Below are 23,302 nucleotides of genomic sequence, written 5' to 3' on the forward strand. Positions count from 1 at the left end.
AGCTTCAACACCCGGAGTCTGCGACCCTTTGTTGTCATAACACCATTAATCTGAAATCTCTCCTCAACTGTCTGAAGTTCTGACTGAATAGCCTAGATAGACATTTAGGGCGTGTGCACATTGCCACAATTTTGTGTCGTACGCTTACTGCAATACTCTAGTCACAGCTTAACTTTACTATATTCTTTCTGTTTTACATGGATAACCATATTTACCCAGAGATTGAAGTGTTAACGTATATACGCATAATTTTGTAATTCAGGTTGGTTTTCATTTTTCTTTATGGATAGAGGAAGGATGGGACGTTACGCAATGCTGTCGGCAATTAATGTTTCATCACTAATCAATTGTGGTTAAGGTGATCGTTTATGTATAACTAATTTGGAAACTTAATCGGTTTATGTGATATAAAAACACGGCATTACTTTTATGTGTTACTACTGTTTATTTTCCTTTGAAACCTAATAAATAAATAATCAGGGTTCAGCTTCACGCAATAACCTATATGAGTTAAAAAGTTAGTCCTATTTATGCCTTGAGTGGTTATATGCCCAAAATTAATAATCGGTCTAGTCCAAAATGTTCAGAAGACAACTCTTCCCTGTAGATAAAGATAGCACTTATAAATCCAATCTGTCATCTGTAGGTTTTCGATTAGATTGATTATTAACTTTGGGCAAGACTTGTGACTTCTATTTCAAAAGAACATTACCACTTTTGTAAGTACAAGTGGTTCGTACGTATTATCCTGTATCTTCCAACGGGCTTCCAGACACATATACTTTGACATATGACGTAAGATCTCCATGTAGCATCCCTCAACTGCGTGTGAAAATGATTAAGACGCGTGCAAAGCAGTGCCTTTTTAGAAAGTACGAAAATATAGAACGTTAAAAATTCTGATACTGCATAAGTGAGCCCTGTATAAAAGAAATGGTACGATTGCTGGATTTCTTATAAATAAAATTACTTTAGAATTGGTCCTGTTCAAACCTCGTTGTAATTAGTTATTAAGTAGTAGTTCTGTGAAATTAACAAACAAGTGGTGAGCGGAATTCCTCGAAAACAAACCAATCAACGCTCTTTGATGAAGGAAAACATTGTGAAGGTACCTCAGAAAGTACTTATAAAGCTCTTTGGAAAACCAGCACATTTCCGGGAAATTCTCCCCGCATTGGAGCTACATTTTTAACTCCTCTCTTAAAATCCAATATGAAATCCTATACCCAGCGTTTGGACTTTATTAATGCGAAATCAATTACTATTGTAAGTACGTATGAAGTAATTATGCGACAAAGCAAAGTATCCATTTCCGTTTGTAGTGGTCTTCTTCTTAAACCAATCACCCGAATGGCTTTTTAAAAGTTTACGAATGAAATCATTACCACTTTTATTCAAGAAAAAAAATTATGGAAGAAACCAATTATTCAAAATCTTTTTACATAAGAAAAACATTAGAACCACACCTTTTTATTAAATGTCAACATGATCGGAATCTCGGGAAGTCGCCGAGAAAGCATTTTGTATTTATGGATGCATACTATAATACATTTATTTAATCCAAGTAACAATTCGAAATTTCAATTTATGACAAGGTTTTGGAAGCAGTCGGTTCGCTTTCATTTCATATATATCATTATCATCATATCATTTTACAATAATACAATGATTTTATTATTGTAAAATGTAGATACTGGAAAGAGGACTCGCTGAGTTTTTTCCCGGCTTCTTTTCCGTAGAACCTGGCCCACAAACAATGGGACAGGCGTGTTAAAAACGTAACTACATGTTTTTTAATTATTATTTTGAACTGGACATCAACATAGATACTTATAGAATAATAAACAGTTATTAAGTACAAATTTCTCATCTTATTAAACTCGTTTTCACTGTACCCAGCGACAGTACTGACAACGTATTAATGTTATTCATTCGAGTGAAACTAATCCGCTTGTGGGATGAAAGAAATGCTTGTGGTGCGACGGTGTTCTTTGCGTGAGTAAATTGCTTATCCTTATTCTTCTACATTATTACAGATTCTACATTGACTCTACTCGAAGAATGACTATAGACTTAAATAGGAGTTACGACGATCTTATCTCAAATGGCTATTTTACAGTTTGTCTTTAATTTATTTGAACTCGTATAATAAGGATTCGGAAACGTCGAGAATACTGATATCCAGAAATGCTGAATCATTATAAGCACTGTTCTTTTATGTGGCTTGTGTATTATTCCGATGAGTGGGGAATGTCCAGAATTAAACAAACCCTGAAATAAAAAAAAAACACTGTCCAAGAAGTTCTCTTCAATACTCAAACCCCTTTATTCAGAAGTTACACAGGGTTTAGACAAGTTCTGACACTATAATAATAAAAACATCTGTATAAGAAACTCAATCAACCATATCTAGACCGCGGTACTGATTCTGTTATAAAAAAATAAATAGGCATGTCTAAAAATAGCGCTCTCCTGTTCCACGACAGTGTGTGTAATTTATTTTGGCTTTGAAATTAAGTATAGAAGAATTAGCACTACTGTCTAAAATAGATTAAGATTTTCAAAGCATAAGCTAAATCAATGCATTCGGTTCTAGTGAAAGACCGGTTCTGAGCCGTTAGTGCTGGTGGTAGATAAAGCCGACACAATGCCAGGTACCCCCTTCTTAAGGTGGCCTTCCCCATTCTCTGATAGGGAGACCGCTTAAGGCTTAAAGCCGACGATTGCGCCGCATCGTACAGAAGACCGGCGAAGTGAGGAAATGGGTAAACTATCAAGAGTATATCGATGGCGGGTTGAAGATTTAGCTACTTTCTAACTTTTCTTATTCTGAAATTAAAAAGTACCTACTAGTAAAAAATCAGAATTATGATACGGTCGTTATAATCGATTATTATGTATTTTGTTGCACCTATACACCTATATCGACTGTATGTAAGTAAATACACTGTACTATGAAACAAATATACGCAATGAAATAAAAATTGACAGCTGATTTGAACAACATTTGAAACATTTGATTCTGATAAATCAATACCGTTCAATCCTGACATTATATGAATACGTAATAATATCTAATGGTTTCAAGTAGTCACAAAAAAATAATTCTGTTATTTTGAGATCAGAGAGAGACTCAAACAAAATTAATAAGTTAACGAAATTAACTTAAAAATAAATCGAATGGAGCTTAAAATACTATCGACAACATATAATACCTTTGAAGGCCGAATAGCGCAGTGAGCAGCGACTCTGCTTTCTGAGTCCAAAGCTGTGGATTCCCGCAACAGGAAAATATTTGTGAGATGAACATGAATGAGATGAACATGATAGTTTTCAGTGTCCGGGTGTTTAGCTGTATATATTTATAAAAATATTCATTAGTCATTCTAGGACGCATAACACAAGCTACGCTTACTTTGAGCTAGATTTGATAGCTTTGTGTGTGGTGGGAGGCTTTGGCCGTGGCTAGTTACCACCCTACCGACAAAGACGAGCCGCTAAGCGATTTGGTGTTCCTGTCAGCCCGCTACCATCTTAGACTGTATCACCACCTACTACCAGGATTTCATTCAACGGCTAACTTGCAGTAGAATAAAAAAAAAAGATGGCGATGTGCGAATTGTCGTAGTATATTTATTTGTTTATTTATAAATTGGGCTTTATAATGAGAAATGATAGGATTAGCAAGCGTAAGGGAAAATAAGGTGCATTATCGATTTATCCACAAAACTATCAGAAAAATGAATCCTAAAGAATACGGGAATCTCATTCCATTCCGACGCGACGCCCATTGTTTGAATATCTCACAATTGCTTTTTCAATTTTACAGTCCCATCCTCACAAACTATTCCTTAGTTAGGCTCCGATTTGTCACCCGCTTTTGTTTGTTCAACAGACAAACGGAATCATAATAGCAGATTCTGCTGACTGGACCCTGGTTCGTTTAAAACATAATCAACCGTAACTGTTGCAACAAATGTGTTTTTACATAATGGTCATCTTGATGCCCCGTTGCTACAGTTACAGGGGTTCTATCTAATAGGATTAAAAGCTCCCAGAAAGAAATGATTTGATCTCTATTAAAATCATAGATTATATCTTCATCATCATCGTCATAATACAAACCAATAAGCGGCCCACTACAAAGGCACGGGTCTCCTCCACACAATGAGAAGGGGCTAACGCCGTAGTCCACCACGCTGGCCCAGTGCGGATTGGTGGACTCCTCAAACCTTTGAGAACATTATGTGGAACTACCAGGTCTCCTCACTATGTTTTCCTTCACCGTTGAAGCAAGGGATATTTCAATTGCTTAAAACGCACATAACTTAAAAGTTAAAGGTTGGCTGGGATTCGAACTCGGCCCCTCGAAAGTGAAGGCGAAGTCCAACCCACTGGGCTATCACCGCTTTAATAGATAGATAATATAATATGATAAAAAAGTTTTTTGTTTCAGCCCACAGGATGTCCGGCAAATGTGAAACATCACAGCTTAAGAACGCGTCCTGCCATTTTCCGTGACGGAATACTCAACTGCCAAGGCGCGCCTGCAAGATGTTTCACTTCAAAAACTTTGAATCTGAATAGTGATAACGAGTAACGACTAAGACACCGTGAGGTATCTCTGCATCGTCTAGAGTAACATACAAGACTAATATGTATCGAAAACGCTACCGTATTTATCGTTAAACTCAATTCATGAACATTGGTTGTGAACCAAACATAATTTTGATTGTTTCTTGGAAACTATTTTTTAATTAAATAATAGTTATTAGCGCATTTGTTAATATCCTAATCAATTTAATAAAATATCTGGCAAATAGGAATTATAGTTAACAAAAGTTTAATTATTTACCCACTTACTGTACTTACTACTGTAGTTTTTTACTTTTGACATTTAGTTGGTTTTTTATTTTAGTTGTTTAAGAATTTTCACCAAAGATGTACACAGACATCTCATTCTATTTATAATTTTTTTTCTAAAGATTTTTTTTTATATATTTCCTTCCATCGTCCAGGATAACCCCCTAATATTATCCCCCTAAAGCACGATAACATGGAATAGGGGAAGTTTACGCCCGTTTACTGATTACACATTATATTATTTGGATACTTGTGCGATACACTTGTGCGTCAATGCTCTGAGAGTTGGAGAAGATACATTTTTATCTTTTCTCCGGAGAGATAGTTGTCTCTTGCCCATGCTAACCATGCAGATGGTAAGTAGGTCTTAGATGGTAGCGAGCCAACTTGTAAGGGGTAAGGCAGTTGTTACACCCATGACCCAAACTCTACGCGGTATCGTATCGGAATACAAAATCGCTTGGCAGCACGTGGTAGCTACCCACGGCTGAAGTCTCCAGTCGTGTCATTATGAGCAAGAATAAAGGAAGACTATATTTGCATCAACGCATATCGCAGACGACATAAATTCGCACGCCCTGTCCCAGGTCATACTCCGCAGTGCGGCGCCAACTCATTTTGGCAATGCGCCGACAGTTTTGATTGCCACGCATCCGCCCGTATCGGCGGAGACATAAGCAGGATGAAATATGAATACAAACAAATAACTATTGTTGGCAGTTGGATCTTTCTTGGATGCTCTAAATACAAATATTCATTATTCAAGTAGGCCTTACAGGCTCTTCGTCTTTGTCAACGTCATGTCTGTTTGCAGTGACTCCCATCAGTACGGAATGAAGGTTCAACTAAAATTAACTCGGATACTTATACTAGCTATCGCCGACGACCTTGTCCGAGATTGTTTGTACCCTCGCCTATAAACAGAGCAACACTTTTTAGGACATGCAAGGAAGATGTCCTACAACATGCCGTCCTGTGTTCATCAACCTAAGGCGTAGGTTCTTACAAAAATAAGTAAATACTACTACTAAATAATTAATCGATTTATTTTACTTCTAAGATTAAAAAGTATATTATAAAAATACTTTAGCTATAAGGCCTTCTACGTACACATACCTTATTACCGCAAATTCTATTCATGTAATATTATATGAACCAAAATGCCGAAAAAAATAACTTCGGAAACTCCCTCCTTTGTGGATTTGATGAGTTTCCCACCAAGATACCAACTAGCTATGCAACAAAGGCCGCCCTCCCCGTACATTTTGCGTGTCATTAAACAGGAATAAAAAGATATTTATTGTAATACACGGATAATCCACAATGAGAAGATGGCGTTCTGCCTTTTTCACGCGAACCACAATGAATCGTGAAAAGTATTTTATTCCGCTACGTTGGCGGTTTCTTTGTGCTCACCTTTCATTTCAGGTTCGAGTTGAGATTTCATTTTGAAAATATCAATAAAATATACCTACGTAAGCTAATAATGTATATAGTTTTGATTTGTTTCCACGCGACTTTTCGGATTTTTCCCGCGGTAACCGTATGTTTTCCGAGACTAAAGAAGATGAGGCTTCGAAAAACAAGAGAGTCATCATCATCATACCAACCCATTACCGGCCCACTACAAGGCACGGGTCTTGTCCCACTATGAGAAGGGGTTAATAACGGTATTAACCCCTTCTCATAGTGGGACAAGAACTGCACTGGGCCAACGTGGTGGACTACGGGTCCACCACGTTGGCCCAGTGCAGTTTGGTGGGCTATGCAATATAATATATATAATAGCAAGAGAGTCTAGGAACGATTATTTAATTGAGCCATGGACAAGCAGATGTTCAAAAAGTTAACTGCTAACCCCCGGTAATGGAAATTATAAAGTGGTAGTTACGAAGAAGGATCAGAAATCTTTACATAACATAAAGCAAAATCACTCCAGCTCCACTTTTAATTAACGCAGCAGAATTTAATGCAGAAATGACATAAGAGTAAGGGATATATCAACTTGCATATATAGCCGATAGTACGAAAAAGAAAAGAAATTCCAAGATTTTTACTGTACATCGCAGTACAAATCTTAACAAACATATCTTTGTTTGCATTGCACTCTACGATCTCTTAAGGTTTAGCCAGACCGTAACTACGTAATTGTATGATAAATTATTTCATACTGTGGAAACATTAGTATCTACATTAGACAGATTACTGACGTAGAAACAGCTAGGCTCGTTTAGTTTGCTTACTTTCATAATGTGATGTCTTAAGGGATCCTATTATGGGGCAAAGCTATCAGTTACCTATCGCTGAAACTGTCATTATATAAACTTAAATCACGTGAATACCTCCGTGGAAAATTTGAAGAACTAGGTTACATATTTACGACAGCTTCACAATATATTTGTAAGACAAAACATTACTCTTTATAAACGAAATGTGGATATAAACAACCGCCATTACTCGAATTGACATAAATTTGTCATATGTGCATATATCGTTTCAACAGGTGCAGAAGTCATTTGTAGGATTGAGTATATGCATATTCTATGCTTTTACTCGTATAATATGATTTCTAAGGTATTTTTTTGGACCTACAAATACATAAAAGGCGATGGTTTATCACTAACCATCAGGTGGATCTTATGCTTAATCTGTCAATGAATACCATCAAAAATGCTTTTAACCTTATCTTTAGTCGAGTGTCCAAAAAAACCTTGCTTTTTCTTAATGCATTTTAATTAAGAAATACCCAAAGGTCGTCTTTACTAACCTATAAGTTCATGCCCTAGCAAGTTGAAACTTAAAACGCATTCTTATCTTAAATACTTCAAAAGTGCTTTAAGACAGACTGTTTACATAACTCACTATACATTTTAATAACACTCCAAACCACTTAGTATTCCGAAGACAAAGATCAACCCGACGCAACCGCAAAACGATTGATCGCTGACAGACATACAACAGACTAGCGACAAAAATGAATAATAAGACACTGTGGAATAGTTGAAACCACAAACTACTACCGATAGAATAACTATATTTTAATAGAAACACTTTATTGCACGTTTAACTGTTTAGTTAGGAGTATACAGTAACCAATGTAGACTTGCCAAGGCGGCCTTATTGCTGCAAGTAATCTCTTACAGGCAACGTTTGTAGACAGGAATTACAGCAAGAGAACGGGATAGTGTTGATATATAAACATAAATAACAAAATGTATAGATACAAATACAAAGATAATTTAAATAAACACACGTAATATATAAATATAAAATATACATAATATTGCCTAGTTGAAATAAATGAATTTAATTTTATTTATAGGTATTTTTATTGGTCAGTGACTAGGTTTCATTTTCAGCGTTGATAGCCCCTAGTGGGCATGAGCGTACCCAGCTTCTGGTCTAGGGGGTCTAGTGAGATTTTTTTAGGTCATTCCGCGGTACGCGGCTGTTTTATTTTTTTATTTATTTATTAGGTAATTGTTACCCATCTACACTATAACATAACAGAATAATTAAAAACTAAACTAAATCAAATATAATTAGCAATTTAAATATCACTTGCTATAAACGTTGAAGCAAAACACACACGTGAGAAACCTGCATTCCTGATAGTTTTTATAATGGGCCAGCGTGGTAGACTGCAGCATAAACCTTTTTCATTATGAGGGGAGACCCGTGCCCTGTAGGGGGCCGGTTGATGATGATGAAGATGATTTTTATTCAGGTTCTCAAACTAACCACACAAAGCGTTCATTTGTTTAACTTATACCAAAGGTTGCCTGGAAGAGATTGTCTTACTAGAATAGATACTGGTAGACTGGATCGCTTTAGCAAAAAGACCGCCTTTGCACGCTTCATTATCTTGATTAGGTTTGATTTGTGTTTGTAAATCTTTACTTGTGTGTGTGAATCTTTACTTGTGTGTGAGCGACAGAGAATTCAAACAAACACACATATAAATAAGTTTGTGAAAGATAACGTGACACGAAATTTTAGAATAATCTGTCTGGTGAATCTGTTTCTGCTTTTGTGGGAGAACCACCTAAATCAATTCCAAAGAAAGGAAATACCCTTAAATTGTTTCTTTGAAAGGTAAATATTAGCAGGAATGGGCTAATATTGTTTCTAGAGAAACTTCGAATAATTAAGTGAATAACTCATAGACAGGCGAAATAAAGCAGAAACGAGGTCGTATTTATTGTTGCAAGGCAAACTCACCAAAATAAATACAATTAATGTTCTATATAAAATAAGAGACAAGCCAAACTGTGTATTTCTACGTTCCAAACTTCATAATGAATTTGAAAAGAAAATTCTATCGAAATACGTTTAGCTGCTTTAGCATGAGTATACTAACAGAATTGGGCTATAACCGTGTATTTATAAAGGAGAAAAAATCATAATGAATATCTATATTTATATATAAAACAGTAAAAACCACACAAACATTTCTGATATAGATGGATTTTATCGTCATAAAGTTGCTAAGAAAATCATTAATTGAATAGAGAATTGCTAATGATTTCCTCGGACCTCTTTGTACTCTCGTGAATTGATGTAATTTGTAACAATCTTCTTGGTTTCAAGTGCTTTAATACAAATGTCGCAACAAATTGCTTTCCAATTAATAACAGGGTTTTATTCAACTTCTATAAGCTATTTTACAACAGAAGGTATATTTGTCACCTGCTCGTTGTATATGTATATGTTTATATAACTGATTGCAAACCACTTTCCCTGTCGAGGGATCCGTTCTTCATGATCCATCGGCGAAGAACTCTCTATCAGATTACTACCCAACTATAATAAAGCGTGACCAACGCCAAAATCTACATGAACACAGAAAAGGTGAAAATAAAATTGAAGCCGTGGTGATAAAACACGTCTGAGTAAAATTTTATGTAGGTGTTTACATAAAGTTTAACCTCATTTTTGCTGCGATGGTCTCTGTAAAGCAATAACATCACAATCGGTTCAGTAAATTTGATGAATAACATATATACAGATAAACAAAAAAAAACGTATACCCAATCTCTTAATTCAAACCTTTTAACATTTCGGGGGAACTTAACAAACGCTACAAAACAAGGACAGAACAAGGTGGAAAGAGTTCGCATATACGAAGGTCTTTCATAACTATGTTAGGTAGGTTGACTCACTGACGGTTATTCACTAATTTACATAGAAATCTATAAGTAGATACTAGAAAAGTATCGAACACAAAGTACTTACAACTCAAGTATTATCATTATAAGTGTCATTCTTCACATATTTTAGTTATTTAGCGTTAAAATTAACGTGTCAGATTTTAAGAAACTGGTAAAATGAATTAACTGTCCTTAATAAGCCCATTTTTTTAGACGGCCGCTTGGCGCACTGGGCAGCCACCCTGCTTTCTGAGTCCAAGGCTGTGGGTTCCATTACCACATCTGGAAAAATGTTTGTGTGATGATTCAGTATCTGGGTGTTCATCTGTATATTATAAGTATTTATGTATATTATTCATAAAAAATATTCATCAGTCATCTTAGTATCCATAACACATGATTGATTTGGGGCGAGACGGCAATGTGTGTATTGTCGTAGTATATTTTATAATTTATCTAAATAAACCCAGTTAAAGAATACGTATGCAAATAGCGAGAATAAATTTTATAAACTACAAAAATTGTTTTTGTAATCCGAAAAAACAAAGGCCCGAGTATGTTAGTACCTTGTAACTAAATAACATAATGGTTTAAACTCAGTCCGCATGACCACCCATGCCGAACAAACATACCCATTAAGCAAGACCATTGTCCTGCAGACGTAGACAATTCCCTTTAGTAACAAAATGTAACTTCCAATTTACATCCCAGCTTAGCGTCCATCTGCTCATGATATCCCTGTGGACCTTTGAAATACAATGGTGAAGTTTTATGTTCCTAATTATGCTTTAATTTCAAATCTGACTAAGAATGGATGAGTTATTAAACTTTAGTCCGATAACTCTTGTGTAGAAGCTGATCCCACACTTCTGAGTGGCAAATCAAATATCCTTTATTCAAATCAAATATGCCTATTTACCCCAACTGCGTCATCCGACGCCATGACATATGAATATCTAGAAGGAATGAGATTAGATTCCAAACCATCGTCGATGTTTTAAATTGGTGCTATTTTTTAGTGCTGTTATCGTGAACATTTTCGTAGCAAATACGGATTTTAAATTTATTGAAGTAATCAACTTTACTTTTTTAAACATATCTAAGTTTGAGAATTTAAGTTATTATCACATTATAACAATATTATATGTACGTAAGCTGTCTTTAAATAGAGAACGGACTTCGTTGAATAGATGCTTTGTGCAGCGACTCATTAAAGTAATTAACCTATCGCTGTCATATTGTATGACGATAAGTTTTCGATGAACATATATAATAATACTACCTACTACATACAACTCAACTTACCCGACTTTAGCCACAACTAATACTAGCCAGATTATTGAACTAGTATATAATTCCTTCTGAGTATTAGTCCAAAAAAATATAAGCGAAAAGTGGATTCATGCAAATTGTGTTGCACACAATTCTCTAAATTAAGCCTAAATGGGCAGATCTGATAAAAGTACCAAACTAATTTTTAACTTTTTTTTAATTCATAAAACATGTTCTTCTTTCTTGAAAGGAACATCTCTAATTTAAGATCTGTAAATTTAATTGGCACCATTATCTTCATAGCAAAGACAAGGCTAACTCAACGCGTAAATTAAGGTCCTACTTGCGTCCAATCACAGCACTTCCTTAAACCGGCGCGTCTTGTAATTTGTCGTAACTCTGCACGTCACAGCGGACACACGTCGGAAGCCTAATCTTTTATCTAAATCTAGAAATGTATATGAGTTTTTATAAATTTCCACAATATTTCACTAGAATATGCACGAACCTAATAACTTTTAGCTGAATTTTAACGACCATTTTAAAAATAAATCGCATCGAACTGGACTCTACAATGAGTTATTTTGATTTTATTTTGTAACGGTTTCTATGAAATGGCCACGTTAACAAAGGATCGATCCGTTTGTTTTTTTTAATCCAATAAATAGTCGTAAAAATTTAATGCGTTCCGGGGAACACGCCGGGTCGGAATAAAATGGAACACAATGTTTCTGATTGATATACGATGTTTGTAACAGACCACATCTCTACGGCAGCACGTATTTTAGATCCCAAAAGCGTTTATAGAACACTTTAGATCACAGTGTTTATTTTGCCGGCAGTTTTTTATTTTTTTTTTATTCGGGATAAGACGTGCCTGCAGCTTCGCCCGCATAAGTTGCGTGTAGTGTATAACTACTTTTTTATGTGTCCATCAACCTGATACGCAGGTGTCATGTGTTTGTCTTTACACCGGCCACCACGCTGTTCAGACTGTAAAAAAACTATGCTGCTTGGCGGCAAAAATAAGCATTCCCTACCAACTTATAAATGCAAACATAAAGTTTCACTTTGTTCCACCTAAAATTGATTTATTGCGGCCGTAAAAGTCACTCCAGTATCGACTTATTTAGCCATACCCGCTTAGACAGTGCACGAATATTCACTCAAAACGATTATAATAGCGAACCGTGCATTTTTCCGGCATAAAGAGTAACCAAGGTAGCACCGACCCATAGACTATAAACCGCGTGGTTGCCGATGTAATCACAGGCACATGTGGCTTAACACCTTTGCCTCAAATTGACGGACACGGGGCGGCACCTTATAGGATATGTTATTGGCTTGACCGTCGGAGTGTTGCTCTGTTTATAGGCTTGGTCCACAAATTAGTTTTTATTAAAAAAGCACCTTATGCAAAAAATCACATCCATCAGTCGCTATGGTATTGCGTAGTCAAAAGACAATCCAACGAAAACACATTCTTATTTATCAAATTATAGTTAGGCAGGAGTGTGTCTGCTCAAAATTAAAAAGTCTTTACAGTTTTAGCCCATTTAAAGAAAAGCCGAACAACGAAAATAGTAACTACCTTCGTTATTTAAACAGATGAAATCGCGTTGTCACATTAAACAAATATGTCTGCCCACTTAGATTTCCTGTTTATTTCTGTCACCCCATTTCTCGTGACGAGTGCTTTCTTTAAAATGGAAGCTGAATTAGTTTTAAATATTTAAAGATGTGCCTAAGCACTGTTTATTTTCTCGTCATTTTATTTTTTATTTTAATGAACTTTGTGGTTTGATGTTGGACTATTATTTATATAAAATTTTAAAAGATACGGATTGGTTTTTCATGAAAAAAGTTTTGGTATACTGGCATAGTATTATTACATGAATCTACTCATATCAAAAACAAAACGGCTTTATCTAAATACTAGTTGTTGCCCGCGACTTCGTCAGCTTTGAATGTGGACAAGTAAAGTTTTCCGAACTAACAAACAAGCTATTATGCTTACTATTATATCCATGAAGTTATTCAAAGCGAAAAAAAAAATTCTTAGCAATATTTCTGACTAAACGGTTATCCGCTTATGCATGAATAAGTTAAATTCTCTAGACAGGAAAAAAATTGCTCTAATGCAAAATTGCAGTCATTTATTAAAATTACACGATAACTCTAATCTACTTAAATTGAGAGTTTTATCGTCGTATTGTCGACTGTTCAACCTCCCCTAGCGCAGTGTTGAGCGCTTTGGTTTTATAAGTGGGAGGTCCCCGGTTTGATCCCCAGCTGTGGCAATTTGGAAATTAATTCATTCTGAATTTTCTCTGGTCTGGTCTGGTCCGGTGAGAGGCTTGGCTTGTTACCTACCGCTGCCAAGCGATGTAGGGTTCCCGTACGAGAAGGATCAGGGTTGTGGCTTATGACAACTGAAATGCGAGTCTTCGACTGTGCCTAGAATAAAGAAGTGTGACCGTAATATATATCCGTAGTTTAGTGTACGATAAAATATCACACTCAAAGCTTATTCAGTAGAGTAAGTGTGAGTGTGACTCAAGTAACATATAAAAGATCAATGGTTAATCCATCTGTTAGTCTCCGCAATACTCGAAAAATAGTTGATAGATTGACTTGAATTTAATACATAACATTGCATTTCTACAGTAGAGTGTTTTTATTAACTCATTAACCCTAGGTCATAGACAAGAATTAGTATTTAGACTACGGCATAGCGAACTACGCAGTACGCATCACCGTACTATGATTAAAGAGAAGTGGTACCTAACCTAAGTGCCGCTAAATGGAACGTTTCCTCAAATCTGTTGTTGTTACATGAGTTTGCAGCATATGCGGTCTACTCGAAATAACTCACTAATTTATCTCGACTGCAGTCTTGACGCGGACATCTGATACGCCGCACTCTTGCTTTAATCATGTGTTATTCAGTTCATCTGAGGTTCAGATATATCCATATTCCATTACTTCAGGACTGTACGTATGTCATGCTTCGCCAGTAATCTTTGTTAGAGATTTGCACACTCTGCATCGTTCCTATAGATAGTAGTTTTAAGATCAGTTTCCAAATAAGCGGTTTGTATTGAAGTCCAAACAATTTTTTTTTTAAACGCTTTATCAAACCGCCACTTTTTTTGTTGTTTGTCAAAATAAACTATAAATAATGCTCGCCAACTTTTCACCGCGATGCAAAGTACGGTAACGAATATGAGCGGTCAATCAACTTAGTCAACGCTGACACAAGGAAACCCCTCATTAACAGGTTAATGGCAGATTCTACTTGCCCTTATCCCAATGTGGGGTCACAACATATCGGATTTCGTTGTCTGATACCACTTGGTTGATAGGTATTATAATCGGTATCGGTGGGTAAATATTAACTGGTAAAAAAAACTTTTTTTACGAACGAAATCGCAGCGAACCTTGCACTGAAAACGAAAAAATAAAAGCTCTAATCTGAACCTAATGTTTCTCGTTTTAAAGTAGAAAATTACTGTATGTTCCTTGCTACTATATCAAACGGAATACCATGTTTATGATTTATTCATAGTACCTTTCTACATTTTACTTGGCACAAACTTAAAAAAAAAATCGAAAATATTTATTGCATGCTTTTTAGTTGTATTATAATAAAGTCGGTTCTTTTTAAATAAATTCGTCGAAAAAAAAATAATTCTTAGCATTATTTCTGACTAAACGGTTATCCGCTTATGCATGAATAAGTTAAATTCTCTAGACAGGAAAAAAATTGCTATCATTTATTAAAATTACACGATAACTTTAATCTACTTAAATTGAGAGTTTTATCGTCGTTTTGTCGACTTCTCAACTTCCCCTGGCGCAGTGTTGAGCGCTTTGGTTTTATAAGTGGGAGGTCCCCAGTTTGATCCCCAGCTGTGGCAATTTGGAAATTAATTCGTTAAAGTCGGTTCTTTTTTGCGAAAAAAAATATTATGGGTTAGTACTTTTTTATTAAGAAAACTACATTTGCATTAAAACTAAGTATTAGTAATACTTTAAATAGCTGGCAGAAGTAATGTCCTCGTATCCCCTTTTTAAACAACCTTGTATATATGGCCGCGCCCTTATTGAAAAAGGGGAAGCGTGAACTCGGAACCACCTCTATAGTTAAGTCAACCTTGTAGAAATAGTTATTTGCGAACGCCTGCCTATACATATCGTGGGACGGGCAAAGCATTTCAAGCGAGCAATTCACGTTGAAATGTAGGACTTTAAGAAGTTAAAAATAAACTTCGTGGAACCCTACTGCTGGTCTTAATATTTTTTGTTTATTGTTCAATAAAACTTGCGTGCGATACTGAGCCATTTTTGTCCAGCGACCTCCTAGCTCCCTGACCCACCTAGGTCCGTAGCCGTACCGAGGTCACCTCTTTGCACCTTGGGAGATCAATATCCATTGTTTCACTGAGCTGAACATCTTGTCCTGAACTAAGTGCAGAAAATCTAATATGCACAAAACTTCGGAGTTTAATTCCTAAAGTTTTATAAGTTCGAATGTCAGGATATCAGGTACTTCTCTCATTCTCTTTGGCAGCCAATAGAGTAAAATGAAATGAGTCACATTTTTACACAATTAGTTGCCTGGTAAAGACCGATATGTAGCGATAAGAAATTGTTTTCATAAATTACCCTAATGGCCTTAATGCATCATTATTTTTCTGTATTCTTGAACTTTTAAAATACCAAATAATCAATAATACATACATGTATTTTATAATAATATATCAGTATGTATTTTTAAATAAACCTTATTCGTAATGAGAGGGTATAACGCTGCTATAACGGGTGGTAACGGGTGGTAACGGGTGATAACTCGTGTAAGTAACTACCACTGCAACTGACGGCTTCACGTGCTCTCTGCGGCACGGAGGTAAGGTGAAAGCCAAATGTATACCTTCAAAATATAAAAATAATTCAACGTTAGTTATTCAACGCAATAGTTGCTTCTTTACAAATAGGTCTTTGATCTTTACAAATAGGTCACTCAAAACAATTCAAATTGAAATTTAAAATTTCTTTATTCATGCAGGCCTATCACAGGCACTTATGAAGCGTTCATACATATATGTTAACATAATTGTAAGGGGATGTTGATAACTTTGTTCGCCAACTTAAACATAAAGCTACGAGGGTTCCAAACGCGCCCTGGTCTAAGAAGAGCCCACAAAAAACTTAGCCGGGTAACTTTTTTTGTTATCACCATTTCACAGTAAATAAATATTAAGCTATTAAGTTAGAGAATTTCCCACCCGAGCTTTTTATCTTTTAAGTAATCCTTAACATTATAATAGGAATATCTTTTGAAGATGATATAAAAACTTAAACAGTATAGAGAAGAGACACAGTAGTTCGACACCTTTGATCTAGCGGTATATTGTAACATCGTATAGACAGCGCGGCGTTGCGAAAGTATTTAGCGGCTATGTAGGTCCCGTAACACTGAGCCCAGACCTGGTGCTTTACTCGCCCCGCACATAACAGAAGATACCTCTGTCCAAATAGTTTCGTGGGACCTCTGTATTACTATCCTTACTCTGTGATTTAACTTGACCTCTTTTTGTTGACTGAGAATAACCTTGTCCGCATTGCTACGGTACAAAACTAAAACGGAAACCACAAAACGGTCAATGGCGGTCTTACTAAAGCAGGGATTACATAATACCTTTTAATTTATACATTGTTACTTCTTCGGCAATTGACAACTAAGTCCTGCCATTTAGGAAGTTAGTTTTTTTTAAAAATTAGGTTAAAACAATGAAGCCCTATGAAGTTCTTCACAGCTCGAAAAAAAAAGTGTTATTTTTTACCATATTTCTGATTTAATGGTTTAAACCCACTGTGCACGATTAAGTAGAAAAATGTTCTCGGCAGAAAAAAAATAACAAGGTTACCTCTAGAAAGAATTATATATTATCTTTTCGTTATATTTAATTTTATGCGACTTAAAAAACTGGAAATAAAAAAGTGGAAGGAGCGGCTATGTATAGAACCTATATTAGATCGCGTTTGTCATAGGAACATTGTGAAATCGATTTGTTCTTGTCGTTCTACATAAATATATTTTTGACAAAATAACTTTTTACGACCACATAGTTTGGATAATTTATCATTTTTAATTTAAAACTTATTTTAGAGAGCGCGATATTTTTCATTAATTTTATAGAAAGTATTCATAGCAAATTTAATATTTCACGAATTTTATTACGAGCTAAACTTTTTCACTAACAGCTTTCAAAAGCGATTTATCGAAATGGATCCGATGTAGATATATCTAGCTAACCCAAACTAAATTGGAATAACACAAAAAGCATTCAGAATAAAATAGATTCGTCAGGTTTGCGTTAAATACCAGACTGAACTAAGCTATTTCCTAATTTTGCAGTTCAGAGCAGAGCAATTTATAAAATCACCATTACGATAAGCAAAAATTCATTCATACTTCTATATCTATACTGTAAAATTCCTATTCAATTCTATACATGAAGATATTTTAAAAATCGTTACACTAAACGTTTCTGGTTCCTCAATAATTATTTTTACAAATTCGCTGGGCACAGGTCTCTGCCATAGAAAAAAGAGTTTCAGCACAAACTCACGACTCTGCTCCACAATGGGTTGAGGAGCTTCAGCGATAATTTATACTAGTTAATCTTCTTACACTGAAGGAAAGCATCGTGAGGAAAATTATTCGCCTGAGAGTACTCCATAAATATTTCTAAAGACATGTGAAGTCTACCATTCGGCCCATGGCCAGCGTGGTGGACTCCTCATTATGAGAGGAGAACCATCCCTGTACTGGACCAGTAATGGATTCAGAGGGATGACGATGAATCTTCTAAAAATAACCGACAAGGCTTCCGAGTTATGAGTGTGGTCAAAGCCCATTTCGTAACCTGGGGATGAACCTAAGAATTTCTAAACAGATCTCATCACCCAGGTTCTCGTGACACTTAGCCGAACGCGGCGCATATATACATCCTAGAATGCGCACCACGAAACAATTATTATTTTTTGTATAGAGATTGAAGAGATAATGCGAATATTCATAAAGTTCTGGTGCTGCGCTAGCTCTACTGGTGTCTTATACCCGAAGTTAATAATAAATGTAAGCCGAAATTTTCTGATGTCAGATTGAAATTAGTAGTGCTATCCTTTTCCTAAACTTGCCTGTAAATAAAAATAGCAATAACTAATAATTTAAATCTGACATTTAAAGATTTCAGTAATTCCATTCGATTGTTTTGTAAGCGTAGCTTGTGTGGATACCAAGATAAATGATGAATATTTATCAAAAATATAATATGCAGATAAAGACGAAGACAAAGAAAAACATGCATGTTCATCACACAAACATTTTCCCGTTGTGGGAATTGAACCCACAGCCTTAGACTCAGAAAGCACTGCCCGCCGCGCCAATCGGTTTGATTATTAACTCTGGGCATTATGATTCTGCTGTTTATGAATTATGATTTGTCATAAACTCACCTCTCCAAGATTGACGAATCCGTGATCCAGTGCGACGGCATCTGCTGTCTCCTTCCCCGCGGGAACATGGACTGCCCATGTTGGCGTGTAATGGCATAACGCTACTCGCATCAGCGCCATCAAACACACCAGGATGGCAAAGGCCACGAGTACACCCCGCGCCATCGCACACACACACACTCAAGAACTAGTACTTGTCAGCATGGCACACTCACTACACAAAGTGTACTCTCCTTTTTAAAGTCTCAGTTTCTAGAACGAAACGTAGAGGATGTCGCTATGAGTTTGCGTTCTGTAATTTTGATCGAATATTTATTTAAATAACTCTATATCATGAAAATCGTCAGGAAAAATTTCAGTTCAAATGGGTTTAAAATGTGGTTATTCAAAAAAACCGTCCAAATGCGAGTTCAGAATAACTAACTGACCAGAATTTGCCATTTTTATGGAAACACCCAGACCAGAGTACCTACTATAATTTAATAATAGGTGATATATATTTTTACTTTTCACTTTCACACTCACACACTACATTATGGAGAACTCTTAGGCAGGTTTCCTAACGATGCTCTTCACCGTTGAAGAAAGTGGTATTCTCATAATTGCTTAAAAGGCACATAACATAAAAATTAGAGGTGCGTGCTAGAATTCGAACTCGGCCACCGAAAGTGGAGTCGAACTCGGCCACCACTGGGCTATCACCACTTCCGTTAAAAATGTATAAATTATTATTAAAATTTATTTTGATTACAAACTGTCACATTATATTTTGAACTGTAAGTAGATATAATGGAATTGGAAGATTATATTGTTATTGCAGTAAACAAGTTAAGCAAACTGTGCAGATAAGATAAGGGCCTCCATTAACATAAACTCAACACTCCGTAGTCATGACTGTTACTATAGATACCTACATCTCAAGGCGGGACTTTTCTTGTTCGTCACTCATATAACAATATAGTGATAACGATGGGGGTATTTGTTATACAATATGCAGCTTGACAATAATTGAATTTCTAAATAGAAATGGTATATTTCTGTATAATAAGAGAAACATGTTTTTGTCACGAATCATCTGTTCTCGGGTTTATTTACTGGCAATACCTTCAACCGCACCTAATCCAAAAAGCCATTGTCTTACACTTCTTTTTAGCTGATATATTATTCAATCGTGGGTGAATGTTATACGGGTTTGGATAATAAGTTTTTAACGTATGCAGAATTGCGTCACTTTCTACAGATTTCGGAATAGAATAAATAGAAGATCCCTTCAGAACGGTCTACTTAGAATACATTTTCATAAATCTGTTGGACTACTTTCGCTGTACACAATTACATCGTTATGCCAAAAATGGCCCTTGTTAAAACTTCGGCCAGTTGAAACAAGACTTCCGTCAAAAAGTGGGTCAAGTACATAACAAGGACAACAAAGACCCTCGACAGAGATCAGCTTTCTATGATTCCTCTTTATTAATGTATCGTCGGCTTACCATTCATCATACGGGTAATTTATTTCCTCATGTATATTTAACGAGTGAAAACTTCGTATGAATAGAATTTTGTAAGGTTGGCTTTTACAATTTTTGTTCTATTGCATTTTGTAACTTTATCCATGGATGGACATTGGAAATAGGCATTTCTAGTTTCAGTTAAAGGTGGTGTCAGAGACACCACCTTTAACTGAATGCGTTCGTATGTAATAGCAACACTGCACTGCTATAAGAATATCTTATATGGTTCTGAGCTCAAGTTATGTGTTGCTTAGACGTGATCTAGATGTTTGAGTATCAGGGACCAAACTCAAAACTCAAACGTATCGTCTAGATTTATCTACTTACATACATCGCTGCAAATTTTGCTGCAGCTTCAATTTCAGAAATAGCTATTTATATGAATAAGCTAATGCCAACATCGTTTCGCGAACTTGTACGATATTTTGGCACATTCTAAAATTTTAACAATCAACAATCAACAGCCAAATCTTGGAATAACCAAGCGTGCATCATACTACGTTTGTTCTGTCTGTATATTTATCTTAAATGCAACTAACTTGCATACAAGTATAAACGTTAAATATGTTCATTAATTATTGAAAAAGATTGTTTCATAATTTCTCTTTAATTTAATAGATTGAACATAAAAATTGGATTATCACTATATTAGTTTTATTTCGAACTGGAAATTAATAAATGTACTTGCAGTACTCTCGTGAATGATGCTCCCACAAAGTTGAGAACTACAAAATCGATATTGTTTTTGGCAACGTCGTGTTATAATATCGACACACTATGTATTGTTAAATTTAACTTGGCAACTGACTGGAGATTTTTTTTTGATCTAAATTCGTTCGTACGCGAAATTAATGATGTTGAAAATATGGACGTTTGATAACTGGAATGTTCATAATTTATATTTGAATATGGTTCATGAAAATTTACATTATGCAAATGGTTCAACCGTGAATTCTTAACCATGTTTAATTCGATGCGATTATTTGTTAAAGATTTATGTCAGATAGATATTACTATGTGAATGTTTTTCGAAGTTTATCCATTCTATTTTATTCTTGAAATCTTCTATTAACTACACGTCTTTGATTTGAAAATTTTACTTCAATGTTTGGATGCAAATGATAGTCAAGTGGCGCTCAATACTGAAACAGCTATATTAAATATAGGTACGCTAATAAATAATGAATAGTCTTTAGAGTACTTTGTCTAGTGTCTATAAGTAATTATTCAAATGAATGACATGAGCGACGGTTTTAAATTATCACTCTTGTTTCCATCCCCTCTGATATTTTCTTGTGTAAAATAAATTGTGTAAGTTATTTCATGCCTGGGTACGTAATTGGTTATTGTTAATAACCTCTATATCTAGTTTTCTAGCGGACAAAATATTCGTAACCGGCCTTCACCCGATTTTATTTTTTATCGTACAGGTACTTTCTATGCTATTTACTTAATTTCAAATTAATTTGTACGGCATGAATGGTCTATTTGCGGGTTGCGGCAAATAAAGAGATATATATGAGCTTAATCTGTTAGAAAAAATATAATAAATCCAAAACCCGTATTAGCTTTAAACTAATAAGTTGTTACGTTATATTCAGAATTTAACTTTACTCAGTAATCCATATACATTTTTTAATTTAGCTCAGATTTTAGTAATTTAATCTTGTTTTTCAATTAGGTCATACATCTTATCTTAAACCTGTAATCAAGTCCGCCCGGCTGACAGACTGACAAACTTAAGCCTTTAGATTACGTGGGTATAACTTCCTCCTTAGAATTGAATTATATTATATTCTGTGCGGGTAAAGTCACGAAAATCAGCTAGTTATAACTAGCAAGGCAAGTAGTTATTTAAATATTTATGTTTTAGTCCCATAGTAAGAAACTTTAAGATATGTTTAAATAAACTAATTGGAAAGTGAAGATTGGTGTTTGTAGCGAATGTGGGCCACAGGTAAAAAACAGTATTAAGGTTGCATTTTGGCTAATCAGTGTCATCACATACATTAGAAACTTAATCATTATATCAGCTGTCCGTGGAACATAACACAAAGTAATTTAGATTTCGATACATTTATTAACGTAGGCAGCACAATTGTACCAAAATGCATTATTTATCGAATATAATGGTGAAAGACTCGTGTATTTTATTTGTGTTGGTAAATTAACAAGGACTTAATTTTATGATAGGCTATGACTACCCAAATATTATAACAAAATTCACAAACATGTATTTGAAGTAATATATAGCTTTATAAATTTTCTTGTACATAAAGTATGGGTATAATACAAACCACAATACGAGCAAAAAAAATCAAATTAGGTAAAATAAAAAAATGCTGAGATATTCATAAATGTTTCCGATTTTTCCTGAATAAATAATATATTAATAGTTTTAGGAATTGTATTCTGCAGAAATGTTACCAGATCCTTAAAAAACTTAAATAAATATTAAAACATTTTTTAAACTTGCGTTATCAGAGCTCACGATTATGAGTTAAGTTTATAATTGATAAACAATAAATACTTTTATAAAAAAACTGCTGTATGATTTATCCACATATCTTATCTGTGTCATATGTTTTATGTGCGATCGGTTGGTTGTGTAAACAATTTGTTTTTGTGACTAGCTGAACGTCACCGCAAATATTTCGCTCACGACTCGCACATCGCAACCCACAGTCCAAAGCGGATGTATCATCGATGGATTCCGAAGGGAAGGACCAAGATTCCGTGGCACTAGACAATAGTACCCGGTGAGAGAGTCGGCGCCGCTGTGACGAGCGTTAACCTTTCATCCCGTTTGGCTCGGTAACATTTCGTTACCGCGTTTAATAATGGAAAATTTGACGTACAAACAAATAGCAACATCCACTAGGGCGCACTGTGATACACTATTGTCATTATAGAACACGGCACACGACTCGGGAACGCGTGAATATCTGCACAGAACAGCGGTAGACACGTCCGTCACGTTCG

General features: G+C 35.3%; 1 protein-coding gene across 4 annotated transcripts in view; it reads right to left on the reverse strand.

Annotated features, from left to right (window-relative positions):
* Positions 1–23,302, reverse strand: part of LOC120632698 (furin-like protease 1) — a 248,215-nt gene extending 224,913 nt beyond the window's left edge. The window contains exons 1-2 of one of the 4 annotated variants that reach the window (XM_039902670.1): positions 23,179–23,302; positions 18,810–19,061 (exon numbers count right to left, since the gene is read on the reverse strand). In XM_039902670.1, coding sequence (XP_039758604.1) covers positions 18,810–18,974 — 165 coding nt within the window. In that variant the 5' untranslated portion in view covers positions 18,975–19,061; positions 23,179–23,302. The other 3 variants (XM_039902669.1, XM_039902668.1, XM_039902671.1) reach the window with 3 other exon arrangements.

The sequence above is a fragment of the Pararge aegeria genome, chromosome 20 (assembly GCF_905163445.1).
Source record: "Pararge aegeria chromosome 20, ilParAegt1.1, whole genome shotgun sequence".
Classification (NCBI taxonomy): Eukaryota; Metazoa; Arthropoda; class Insecta; order Lepidoptera; family Nymphalidae; genus Pararge; species Pararge aegeria.